Genomic DNA, 13903 nt, shown 5'->3' on the forward strand with positions numbered 1-13903 from the left:
ATGACACTTACAATCCAGTGCGGAAATCTCCCGTCAGACAGGAATTTCAAGAGCCGTGAAGAATGAGAAAGTGCTATGGAAGTGTGTGACTGGGGCAAAGAAGAAATCATGCAGAGACTGAAGGATGAGTAAGGGTTTCTTAAAGGAAGAAAGTGGAGAGACCTTTATGGTCAGTGTAAATCCTCATATGGGAGGAAACGTGGCGTCTTAGGGGTACTGAGAAAATCACATCCTGGCCAGAGCAGAAAGAAGGTGAGAGGCTGTGCTGCAGGATTCCCGTGGAGTGATGAGCAGAGCCAGACACCTCTGGGAGGCAGGACCCAAGAAAACCATCCCGTTAAAGAGGATATTGTTTATCCTCTTGGCTGGGACATCATGTAGAACCCATCAGAGATCAATGGGCTCAAGTCGCCATACCTTCCTGCTTGAATTTATCTCTTCTAAGACGTCCTCAGAATCCCAGTGTCCTTGGCTGAACCTTCATCCTCTGGGCTTTTCTTCCACTACCGTGCCCTCATTGTCTGCCTCATTTTACTCACCACAGTGTTCTGCAGAGTTTGCTGGAATTTGGAGCCCATGTTCCTTAAATTCCATTTAGCCTCAGTGATCCCTTCTCTTTTATGTTCTGATAAAAACCTGATTTTTCTCCTGAAAACACTGATTTTTGTATCGACTGGAGGCTGTGTGTTTCTCTTTTCACACACTTTTGTCTGGACTGTGACTTGGAGTAGGGAGCTCCGTGTTCTGAGGTGAATTTCAACAATTCCTCTCCTGTTTCTTCTCAACCTGCAGCTCATCCAGCAGCTGTAGCACCAGGCTCACCAGGTTCTTCATCGACGTCTTAGTCTTGGAACCATTAGTAGTTACTCGATACCCTTAAACAGAACTGAGAGAAATCTCCACCTCATTGTTTGTTGTTTTTATTCTTACTGGGTTGCACCTCCTGTGCTCAGCCCTTATGTCTTAGACGTTCTCAGTCAGGCTCTTTACTCGTTTTTACCTATACTCCCTCCCTATGGCCCATGCCCTAAACGATATGTGTACACTGACAACTCTCAGATATACGCCTCTGCAGCTGACGTCTGCCCTTTTGTCCAAACTGATATATTCCATTGCTACCTGACATCTCCAGCTGAATATCAATAGACCACTCAGATGTAGTCCAGAACAGAATGTTGATTCTACCTTAGCAACATCTGCTCCTAACTTTTCCTCCACTATTATTCTCCCCATTAAAGTTAATGTCACTACTATTACTCAGTTCCGTAAGCTCGATGTATAGGAGTGAACCTTTATCTCTCCTCTTCCCTCACACTCTGCTTTCGATGTAACAGCAAGTTCTGTTGGCTCTATCTTCAAATATATCCTTAGTCCTTCTGTTCCTTCTATGTTCACTATCATCTTGGTCTGGGAAAGATAATCTCTGTCTGGATTATTCCAACAGTTCCTGGTAGTCATGTAGGTCCATTCTTCCCCGTCCATAATATATTCTTTCTCTGTCAGGTAGAGAGCGATTTTTAATATGACTTTGTATCCTGTTTCTTGCCAATAAGCCCCAGCAGCTTCCTACTCAACTCAAGATCAAATTCTGATTTTTTCTACTGGTTGACAGAAGCCTACAATGTCTGTCCCCTACCAACCACTCAGTCCTCCTCTGCTCTTAACTCTTCCTTCAGTCGATGTGCATATTGACCTTCTTTGTGTCCACGAAATAGGCAGAATGGGCAGTAAGGGAAGGTGTCACCATCCTTTAACGCCTCAGTATCCTCTTACCAGAGAGTTGCTGTGTCCATCTTAAGACCTCACACCAGCTGTTCGATCTGCTTTGCTTGCCTGTCAACTTCCCATCATTCGTCACTTTCAATATCATCTGCTTGCTGAGGCCCTTATATCCACCTAACTGCTGTTACCTCTCCCCAACCTCTTTATGACATACTCCTGACACTCTGTGGTTATCCCTGAGCACACAGATTGCTTTTCTCAGTCCCTCTTGTAGGGTTCCAATTCCTCTATCCAAACTAATTTGTATTTTACAGCACATTTTAATGCTTTTCATAGTTTATTACTATGTGAAATGACCTTTTTCATATTTATTATCCATTTGTCTTATTTTTTTGTAAAATACCATGGCCTCAAGGACTTTGACTGACTGACTGACTGTGGTTTTCACCAGTGTATATCCAGTGCAGGGACAGTACCTGGCATTACAGTAGATAATAAACAGTCATTGAATGAATGAATAACCATTTTGATTGTGTGGTCCAAACTAAATATATTTTCATGAGTGTGAATCAAAACTAATTGAAACGTTTTTAGGCTGGAAGATAAATTAAGCAGTTTTGCGTTAAGAAAGTATCTCTCGAGTACAGGAAAAATAAAGGATTATTGCAGGGGAAATTCAGATTGTATAATGGTGACGTGGGATATCTTGGAGGAGTCAAGGGTGACTGTTAGAAGGGTGGTAGTGCCTGTTCTTAATACAGGAAATGCAGAAGCTCATGGGAAGAATCCCATGGACTCAGTTTTGGGTACATTACATTCAAATTAGATGAGACACTTAAGTGGAGATGTCATTAGGCATTTAGATCTATGCCATTTGAGTTTTGAAAGGAAATCCAGTTGGGAGAGATAAATTTGGGAGTTATCATAGAGGTGTTTAGATAGGGATACATGAGATCATTGTAAAAATAAACCCTTTAAGACAGAATCCAATGAACACTAATGTTTGAAAGCTAGGTAGTACAGTCTATGAACTGGCAGGGAGTCCAGTGAAGAGCGGCAGAGAACTAACCCAGGCAATGCTGTATTTGGATGTTAGCTTCAAAAACATTTTCAAGGAAACGGTGTGGTCATACGTGTTAAGTTCTACTGTGGCAGTAAGTAAATCAGAACTGAAAAGTGCCCAGTAGATGCAGCTTATTGTTTGTCATTGAATGTCCTAATGAGAACACTTTTAAGAGTGGGGTTGAAAATCAAAAATAAAAGTATAAAAAATAAGGTAACAGTGAAAAATACACACATCTTCTTTGAGAAGTAATGAAGGGCAAAGAATGAAAAGTAAAGTGCTGGAGTGTTGTAGCCAATGCTGGGAGTAAGTTTATTTTATTACCGGGTTGATCAATTCATTGATGCACCGTAGGGTGAACCTCCTTTAAAAGGGATGCTAGCACATTTCATCGTCTAAGTGCATTGTGTCCAAGTGCAAAACAACTGGAAACTGTGTCAGAGGGAGTCTATAATCAGACCAGTTAGCATGAATTCCTGAGTAGGTATAGACGGATTATTGACCTCAGGCTTTGAAGGACTTTCCCACAGAAGAGGGAGGAGACTTGCCAGAGCTGCTCCAGAGGCAGGACCCTGATGATGGATGGAGGATAGAAGGTAGCAGGTCTGGGCTCACCCTTGGTACAAGTAGCCTAAGGAAATGTCACCCCTGTGATGATCCCCAAGGAAAAGGACAATACTGCCAGATGAAAGAAGACTGGGGGCATGAAGGGATGGCCAGCCCTTATGTCCCCTTTTGTCTGTCTCTGTGTCTCTTCCCTGAAGAGGGCAGACTTCCTCCTGGTAGACTTGTGCCATGTTTGGCACTGGGGGATTTGTGTCCTTTCCAATAGTTTGTTTTATGCTTAAAGAGAGACTAGGTCCTTTCTCTTTCACCTAAATTACAAAGACATTCCTAACTTACTGTAAGTAGAGAAGACATATAAAACATAAAAAGATAAATGAATCACATCTCATGACCTCTTGTCCACTCATATCCTCCTGATGCAATCAAGATGAATGGACTGATATATTCTATTCTTCAAATTCCTCCACCATCATATAAACATATATAAACTTATATGCCCATAAAAGAGTTTATGTTGAACATGTATTATCCTTTATTTTTACAGGATTGGAGTTATACACATTATTGTTCAATTCCCTTTTTATCACTTAACTCTCATGGATATTCCTCCAGGTACTGCTAACTCATTTGTAAAGCAATGGCTTAATATTTAATTCATGAGAGGTTGGTACCACTTCATATGACCGTTTGCCCATTTATTGGCAATATGATTTCTTTTAACATTCCTCCCTCTACAAATAATTTTCTAGTAAGGATTTTTGTACATGTATCGCTATACACCATTGAGTTTACTGCTTAGGATTACTGCAAATGTTGATATTATTAGATCAAAGGATATATATACACACACACACACAGACACACACAGGCACATGTCCATGTACACATATGCATAGATACAAACACAAGCAAATTTTCATAGATATTGTCAAATTACTTTCTAGGACAAATCATTTCCAGTTGTCTTCATATCTAGATAGAAAATGCTGGGACTTCTCAATAACTTGACTATTAACTAAAGCCAAACAATATAGAGATGCTAAGACCAATAAGTTTACAATAGCCCACAAGTCTCATCCTGAGACACTTGAAGGTGGACATAAGGATGACAAGTGCTTTGCTGCTGGTTTCTTTCTCCTTCCTTCCTTCCTTCCTTCCTTCCTTGCTTCCCTCCTTCCTTCCTTCCCCCCTTCTTTCCTTCCCCCCTTCCTTCCTTCCCTTCATCCTTTCATTCCTTCCTTTTTTGCAGTTTCACACTGGTTTCCCTTCATTCAATGTTTTTTTCCTGTCCTCTGTCTCTCTGTCTCCCTCCTTCTCTCCCTCCTTCTCTCCCACCCCTCCCCCACATACACACACCTCATTCAGGTTTACGCTGGCTGATATGCTGGGAGTTGTCCGAAAGCCGCAGCAGAGGTGGAGGGTGGTAATAGATATTTCAAAGGTAGAATCTCCCTCCCTTCCTTGCGTCTCTTTCCTCATCCCTGTTTCTGGTTCCTGGGGAAGGCTGAAGGATATTAAACTCTAAGACCTTATGTGGATGATAATTTCCTAAAGTCAAACACGATGAATTGAGAGGTAGTGAGTTCTCCAATCTTGAAAGTGAACAAGCCCCCAGAACAGGTCCTGCCAGGGTTTCAGGACATGTCTCACTGCTTCGGGCAGAGGAGGTTTCAAGGGGCGATATGGAAAGGATAAGCCAATTCTGATATTTTATGGCAAATACTGTGTATATGTCTGTGTTCTTGCATTGTTTTGAATTTATATCTATTTCCTTCATCTTCTATACGTTTATGTAGTTTCTTTGTCCTATGTTTCGTCTCTGTGTCCTCTTAGCACAGTGTTTCTCAGTGTGTTTAGCTGAGTCTCACTGACACTCCCTAGCTATTGGTCAACTTATCTATCTTTCCTTAAAAAAAAGATAAACTATAGTTTCCTTCTTTAAAAAAAGTGTCCTCTCCCTGTAGTAATCTCTTTGCCTGCCCATATGTCATACTAAAAAACAGGTAAGAAAAATTTTGAGTCTGTTATATAATTTCCCTCTAAAATGTATAAATGTATTATTGATTACAAATTAATCTGTGATTCTGGACTCATTATTTTTTAAAATATCTCTTCTCTGTTACCTCAAACCATTAATATTAATTTGTATTTCCTTTATTACCTTACTGATGAGCAAGAATTTAAAGGAATTACATGCCACTGGATGTTATTTCTCTATTCGTTCACTCAGTAAGCCTCAAGCCCCTATCGCAGAACTTAGAGAAGGTTCCCCACACATACTTGAATGAGTGCGTACGCAGTGCAGGGCACGGTCCTAACAGCAGACACACAAGGTGAACAAGTATGAGGTCTTTCTTCGAGGGGGGCTTGCATTTAGGGGTTTGTGTGAGTTTGTGTAGATGTCTGTGTTTATGTTTGTTGAGGGTGTGGAGAGTGATAAACAGGTGAACAGATAAAGTCATTTCAGCTGGTGATAAGATCCAGGGAACGTCTCAACCCAGTAGACGATGAAGCCTGTGTTTTGACTCATCCTTTGAACTGAGCCAAGGACGCTGGATAATCTTCTTCGGGGACGAGAGCACCCCCAGCTGTCCCTGATTCAGTGCTTCCCATTGTTTGCTTCTGCAGGAAGTAGACCCAAGAGCTGTCCAACTGCTGCCCCCTGCACAGGTACGTCAGCCTCCCCCACTGCCCCTGTGGCTCCCAGGGGCTCCTGCCTCCCCACCACGGGCAGTAACAGGAGGGGCTGCTGTCCTTTCAGACAAAGAGAAGCTCCAACTCCGGGGAGGAGGCACCCAGTGCTCAGGGCGCGTGGAGGTTTGGCACAGCGGCTCCTGGGGCACAGTGTGTGATGACTCCTGGAGCCTGGCAGAGGCCGAGGTGGTGTGTCAGCAGCTGGGCTGTGGCCACGCCCTGGAAGCCCTGGGAAGTGCAGCGTTTGGCCCTGGGAACGGGAGCATCTGGCTGGATGAGGTGCAGTGCAGGGGCAGCGAGCCCTCCCTGTGGGCCTGTGCTGCGGAGCCCTGGGGGCAGAACGACTGCAAGCACGAGGAGGATGCAGGGGTGAGGTGCTCTGGTGAGTGGAGCAGCGTGGGTTCTGCTCCGGTTGAGCAGGGGCAGCAACGGGGCAATGAGCTGGGCTGGGGTAGGATGTGGAGATTGTGTCCATAAAGCATCCTGATGCTGTAGCTCTGGATGTAGGACAGGGGGGCTGGGGGGAAGCAACATGGATGTTGTGGTAACTGAGGGGTGATTTCAAGGCTCAGGAAGGAAACGTGGGCTGCCCTGCATTCTGTCGAGTCCCTGGGCTCCAAACCCCTCTTTTTCTCTCCAGGCGAAAGGACAGCTTTGCCCCCCGCTACAGCAGGTACGGTGCCACAGTCCCCGGGGCGGGGCGGGGGGGGGGAGAACATTCCGATTCCTGGGACCTGTTCTGTGGTCTCTGCCGGAATCAGCCACCTAGGAGAGGACAGATCCTGAGGAACCTCTGGCTGGTGGGGAGGAAGCAGGGCACTTTCTTTGGGAAACTCCCGTTCCCTTGGTTCACGGTGCCAGAAAGTTTCTCATGTCTCCATGGGCCAAGGGAGGCTGGTTCTTGTGCTGCAGAATCCAAGGTTTTGTTACTTTCCTGTGACTGTTGCTCTTCAAAAGTAAGATGCCAGTCCCAAGACTTGTGTGATGCACTGGTCTCGTGAAGCCCAAGGAGAGAAGTTAACTGTGAGCCTCGTGGTCAGAGGCTGTCTCAGAGGGAAGCTCCCTGATCATCTGCAGCTCTCCCTTGGGCCACACCAGCAGGAGTGGAGTTGAATTATCTCAGGATAAGACCTGGGAGAGCCGAGTCACAGTCAGTCTGGTTACGTCTGAGGCTGGGACTTGACTGTGCGGAGCTCTCTGGAAACGCTGGGCTCGGAAGGTCCTTTGTGCGATGTCCTTCTCCAAACGCTCTTTCTTTTTCCTCCTTAGGGACCAGGCCACGCTCCAATCCGATCCCTGGCATCTTCTCCCTGCCTGGGATCCTCTGCCTCATCCTGGGCGCCCTCCTCTTCCTGGTCCTCGTCATCCTGGTGACTCAGCTGCTCAGATGGAGAGTGGAGCGCAGAGGTGGGTGCAGTGGGTACAGGGCAACATGGAAAGTGTGTGGAGGCGGGAAGCGGGGTCAGGTGAGACAAGGGGAAAATTGGGCAAGGTCTCTGTTCTTACCCCTACTTGTCTGCAAAACTCCTTCTGCTCCATGTGAGACCCTAAGGGCTGAATACACAGGTTCTTAGGACTGAGGTGTGGACACTCATAAGTCATGGCTTTTATGTGAGATAAGAAAGAGTGGAGGCTGAGCTGGATCCAGGTCCAGGGGAGGGCAGAAGGTGCAGACGTGCATGGTGTGTGAGGTGCGAGATACACAGAGGTGCTGGCAGCCCTGAGGGTCTCTGCATGTGTGCTCGACGGGAAGATGAAGGACTAGCCTGTTGGTTCAGGGCGTCTGGGGAGTCATGTCTGACCTGCTGGTGGTTTTCTCAGCCTTATCCAGGGTCAAAGGCGCTGTCTACGAGGCTGTGTATGAGGAGATTGATTACCTTGCAAGACCGAAGGAGGATCTGCTGCGCAGCTCAGGTGTGTGTCTCTGTTTGCCCTCCCGGGACCCTTGGTTGTCAGCCACCCACTGGCTGTGACCCATCTTCTCAGCACCCACAGTCCCCACATCTGCCCCAGGCTCACAGAGGCAGCCCCTCCAAATGTCACAGGACGGGCCTCTCAGAGCCCCTGTGACTCACAGCCTCCCCAAACCTGTGGGTGCCATGACGGCCCCAGCATTTCTCCTCAGCGTTAGCAGTGGTCCTATGGGTGTAGGAAGAATTGTTCTGTTCTTTGTGATGTTTTTCTCCACATTAGGGTTCCTGTCAGATGGCTCAGTGTCTCAACTGCCCTATTACATCGGGGATGGTGCAGAGGACAGTGACCATAAATCCCCCCCAGGTAGTAGAGGTGGATGTGCCTTGGCTGGGTAGAGGGGGCGGGTGACGTTCCCTCACAAAGATGACATCTAGTGGGAACAGGCTTCCTCTGACTTGGATTGGTGGGAAATCTTGTCTCCTGAGGGGTCCATGCTCCCCCCTTCTGTGGCTGTCCTGCGATGCCTCATGTTGGGGCTGGGCTCTCTGTGTCCAGAATCACCCTCACTCACTCACAGCCTGCACATGCTGGTTTAAAAAATGACATCATGAAAGCATAATTCATCAAAAGATTTTAGTATCACTCATTGGCATAAGAATTTCTTTGAGATCTGTAGTTTTAATAAGAAATATTCAGAGAATGGTATAATTTTTTGTTTCATGGGCACATCAAAATAAAATATGGCCTTAGAAAGCATCTTGAGACAAGGAGTGACTTGTGCCTCCATTGAGCTGCTCAGAAACTCTGGTTCAGAAGAGATTTCAGGTGTTTCCCAGGACAACCCATTTATGTTGGTTTCCCTTGACCCCCTTGTCTGCCCTTAGAGCCCCCGGATCAGAGGACCAAGGCCCCTAGTGAGGGTTATGATGATGCTGAAGAGGTACCACTGCCTGAGGCTCCCCCTGCCTCTCGGATGCGCGAGGGGGAGGTGCCCCCAGAGGAGGAGACTGGGATGAGGGCCTCGCAGACAGGTGAGTGGGTTAGCTGATCTGTAGTCTTTGCTCTGTGTCTGGGAAAGGGTGAATCTGAGCTCGTCAATGCCCATCCTTCCTGGAGACTGCAAATTTGCATGAGGTCCTATGTTTGATAGCATCACCTCGAACATACGCCTCTCTGTAATGCCGTCAGGCTCCTTGGGTGGAGGAAGCCGTCTTTATTCTTGGTGTTTATGTCTCCATAATGAGTGGCCTAAATTTGTCACTTTATCCTTGATGTGCCTGACTTATGACTTGCAGATTAATTGAGGAATCTTAACAAATTAATAAAGGGGAGTAACTGTTTTGATAACTTCTCTGTGCTGTGTCATACATGCAACGTAGTTAGAGATTTAGAAAGCATATTGCAGAATTGGGATTTGTGAGGGATTTTGATCATTTAAGATGCACTGTGAACACTTTAGCACTACTCTGCACAACGTCTATGCTGTATGGAGGCCTTAAACAGTAAAGACATGGTGGTGGATCATAGACTTAGAATTTGTGACAGCTAAGGGCGAATCAGCTCCAGACATGTCAGTGGTCAGGAGAAGGCACTCATTCTCCAGAACAGAGTATTTCTCCATCTGAGGGCCCATGTGTTTCTTGGGGAGAGGACAACGGTAGATGCACATTATGACTGTATTTGTGGGCATTTGCAAACACAGGTGAAGGCATCTAAGAGCAGATTTGGATTTTCATTGCGGAACTGACATTTTTCTAGACTTCTGTCTCCCTCTCATTATGACTTCAGACCTGTTAGTTGGGAAATAAGAAAATTTCAGATTCCGTTTTATGTGTCTCATCGTTCCTGGGCCTTCTGCTTGCTGAGTGTGTAAGCCAGGAAGCAGGCCTTCCCACAGCTCCTGGGTTTGACCATCGTTCTCCTGGGATTCAGGCATTCCCAGCTAAGCTGAGGCCGCAGCCCACATAGGCTGGATCCTGATAGGAGAGCCCTGATATTTCCTTCCTGTAGTGAATATGAAATAGTTTGAGCCTCTCTGAATAAACTGGGTCCCAAGGGATCTTATGTCATCACCACTTACTTGACCTGCTTCTGCCCCAGGGCATAGCCCAGTGTCCCTTTGTCACAGTTCTAATCAAACTTCTCTTTGCTGTTTCAGACTCTTCTCTCAACTTTCCTAGAGAGGCAGCTGATCCTGGGAAAGGAGAAGAGAGCCCCTGGCTGGATCAGTGGGAAAAGGGGGACCCTGCGTATGATGACGTTGAACTGAGTGTCCCTGGAACACCCAGCGTGGCTTTCCCATGATGCTGTGTTAATATGAGATGAGGGCTCCGACATTCTAACTGCCTGTATTTCAGTAGAGCAGTGTTGACTGATCATTGCATTATAGGGAAACTGCTCAGAGTATGTATTCTGAATAAAGTACTTTTCCCCCTGTTGATAATTTAACGTTTCTTGTCAAGTGGTCTTAGAGGATTGGTCCTCAAAGGAAATAGAAGGTGAGTGAACTGACCTGTTTTCTCACCTCCCCAAAAGGCCAATGAAGGCATGACTCTGTCCAGGCTCTGAAATGCTCTGCGTCTGTCTTACTCAGACAAGGACTCTAAACTTGGTCCACACTCACACCCTTACCCTAATAAAATGAACTCATGAAAAATACCTAGTCCTGACCATTCATGTGTGCTCGTGAGCACTTACATTATCAGGCACTAATGCCAATGATTATATGAGTCTAACCATGTAGGTCCTACAATTTAGATTAAAAGAAGCCATTTTCATTTGGGGTTTATCAGTTTTTACACTTTGTTAGTCATGTTGGTAGAAGACTTATGCTGTTAAGTTCCATTGTCTGGTCAGCCACAGTCCATAAATCATTCCAGGTTTATTTGTTATTATCGATTTTGATTGCAGAGTTATTTGCAGTCAAAATATGTTTATTTTTACTTTTTTAAAATTTTACTGATTCATTTGTTGGGTAAACAACGTTTATTCTATGAAGAGCAACTCATTGAGAGATAAAACTTAAAATTTACGTATACGTACTGTTCGTTGTTTCTAAGAACAGTTTAGAGCTTTAGCTTTTTAGACTTACAGAGTTATGAAAGGAATAAAGCCAACCACAAAGTAAGAATCAACAGAATGCAGGAATCCAATCATAAAGGACAATCAAATGTGCTTGCACATAGACAAGATGTTTTTAGATTAAAAAACCCTTGGGTATCTTCCATCTACTGAATCCCAGCAGAATGTTTTGCAGGCAGTCCGCTTGAGGTTAACGATGCCTTGAAATCCAGAACAGGGATTCAGCCAATTTTCAGACCTGTTACTAATTCTTTCCTTGCCAGAGACATGGATTCAGGTCAATGATACTAAAAGAAATAAGAGCTATATTATGGAGCTGGAAGGACACAATCAATTGGTTTTCATTTTTTTTAATTTATTAATTACAAGATTCTTTTTTAGTTTTTTTTTAACATTTTTATTGATTTGTAATCATTTACAATTTTGTGTCAAATTCCAGTGCAGAGTACAATTTTTCAATTATACATGAAAATATATATATTAATTGTCACACTCCTTTCTCTGTGAGCTACCGTAAGACCTTGTATATATTTCCCTGTGCTACGCAGTATAATCTTATTTACCTATTCTACAATTTTGAAATCCCAGTCTATCTCTTTCCACCCGCCACCCTCTTGGCATCCACAAGTCTGTATTCTATGTCTATGAGTCTATTTCTGTATTGTATTTATGCTTTGTTTGTTTGTTTTTAGATTCCACTTGGTTTTTTTTTTTGAGTTTTTATAATATTTATACACAAATTTTATTAAAGAGTCAAAAGCTGAATATGGCTTCTTCCCAAAAACACATGTCTTCACTTCTGCATTCTGTGAACAAGCACCCAATTATTTCAAATATTTAAAAACTCTTTTTTTGATTTTCTGATACCTTCCTTAATATATTAATATACTATGTTATTTTTTTTCTGTCTGAGTCAGTTACCTTTTGCCTATCCACTATGGAAATTGAGGATTTAGCAACTTTCATTCTACGCTCACCTTCTCTAAATCCCAGTAGCTTTTCTGCCTGCAAAATTAAGCCTTTCCCATATTCCCTGGCTTCTAATCTAGTTATCATTTTGGTAGATTAATAACTATCATTTACATCCTTATAAATATACACACTGTTTCGAGTTGATTTTATGTATTATATGATGAATACTTTTTCTTGTCCTGCACAATGATTAAATTTATCAGATTAAATTATTTTGTTTTGCATTTCATTAGTTGATGTCTTTAAGACTACTTTCCCCCCCAAATCTGTGTTAATTCTTTAAATTGCTTTACAAATTATTCGGATACTTATATGTTCTATCAATTTGACTTTCTTCATGAAATCTGCCTTAGGATATCCTACAATATCATGCAGAGTTGTCATTCTGAGATTCTTTTATGCTGGTTCATCAAAAGTCCTGATCAAGCACTGAGGTAGCAGTGCCTGGGGGGTAAAGTTGGGGAATAAAGGAGGTATGTAAATGTAAGCCTTAACCAATCTTGGGCCCCAGCAGGGTCTCAGCAGATGCCAGCAGCCTGCAGGAGCCTTAGCTAACATGCCCAGGTTGGGAAGCAAAAGAGAATCTGTTCGCAGACTTTTTGATGTTAAAGGGAAGTGCTGTATTTTCAGCTGGCTAAGCTGCAAGCATCCCAACAAGCATGTGTAATTATTAACTTCCCCTGAAAAGAGATTACTTAACCTCTCAAACCTCCACTTTCTCGTGGTAAGCTGGAAGTAATAATGGTTTGTTACAATATTGAAGTAACATATTGTATGGTTTTACAATCCATAAAGCCAGTTAAGCAGTTATCCTAAGCTAAAGAACAGAATTCTTTCTGCTCTCCACTCCTGCACTTCTCATCCAACATAGCAGGTGCCGAACTAAAATTTTTGTAAAAAAAAATCTCTTCCTGTTACAGTCGTGTGTGGTTTTAATTGAAAAGGTGCCAAATGATAAATATACAAACATCCTGCTCACTTGGCCACATCTGATTAAGACCGGAGCACGAGGCTACACGGTCTTCACCCGTCAGTATGTTGGGGTCTGTCTTCTGCTTTGTCGGATACACAAAGAAACTTGCAGCATCTATAAATTTTCAGAGCAAGCTGTCTCAGCACTGCTCTGGCAACGGGGCTGTGTTTGTTTTTGCAAATTGGAATCTACTGCATTCATTGCAGAATTGTATTGTATTGTATTGAACCATTCATAGCTCATATCTTTAAATGGTATTATACTTTATATCACTGTAATGAATGATGTAACGTGCATTGTGATCCGTCTTCATCCGTTGAATAATGTTCTCAGACATTTCTTATTGATTGAGATGATTTGTGCAAAACACCTAGAGGAGTGTCACTCATTCATTCATTCATTCAATAAAGACATAGTTTGGGATTTTTAAATCTCCAGGCACTGAGGACATAGAGGTGAATTAGACAGAGAATTTCTACCAAGAACATTCATGCTTATAAAGCAAGGTTGGCAAGTAAACAACTGAGTTCGTGACAGGGTCACAGACGGTAAGGTAGCGTTTCCCGAGCAGTAGAATGCGGGCACCAAGGAGGGGTCAGGTGTACACGGCTCACAGCCCTGAGTGGCACCAGTCACCGTCACTGCACTGTGCTTCCCGGAGGACTTCTGACAGGCTCAGCCAAAGCCTGAGGTAACAGAATTTAATCTCACATTCCGGATTCCTGTGATCCTGGGGGTGGGTGGAGAAAGACGCCCTAAACAGGTTCTCTGTTATGATTATTGCATACTACTGCTAGGGGGCACTTACATTATCAGGTACTGACGCCAACCATTTAATCCTCACCCACATTCTATTACCCAGTCACGATCATAACGTTCATTTTTTTGATGAAGCAAGCACTCAGAGAGTTTAAGAG

General features: G+C 43.9%; 1 protein-coding gene across 1 annotated transcript in view; it reads left to right on the forward strand.

Moving 5' to 3' along the window:
- The window catches only part of LOC105062327 (antigen WC1.1-like), a 99535-nt gene that overhangs the window by 15585 nt on the left and 70047 nt on the right, over positions 1–13903 (forward strand). Inside the window, exons 8-15 of the mRNA XM_074357254.1 lie at positions 5981–6022; positions 6114–6428; positions 6687–6719; positions 7316–7453; positions 7868–7960; positions 8240–8323; positions 8845–8991; positions 10119–10261. Coding sequence (XP_074213355.1) covers positions 5981–6022; positions 6114–6428; positions 6687–6719; positions 7316–7453; positions 7868–7960; positions 8240–8323; positions 8845–8991; positions 10119–10261 — 995 coding nt within the window. The remainder of the gene's footprint in view (positions 1–5980; positions 6023–6113; positions 6429–6686; positions 6720–7315; positions 7454–7867; positions 7961–8239; positions 8324–8844; positions 8992–10118; positions 10262–13903) is intronic.

The sequence above is a fragment of the Camelus bactrianus genome, chromosome 34, assembly GCF_048773025.1.
Source record: "Camelus bactrianus isolate YW-2024 breed Bactrian camel chromosome 34, ASM4877302v1, whole genome shotgun sequence".
Taxonomy (NCBI): Eukaryota; Metazoa; Chordata; class Mammalia; order Artiodactyla; family Camelidae; genus Camelus; species Camelus bactrianus.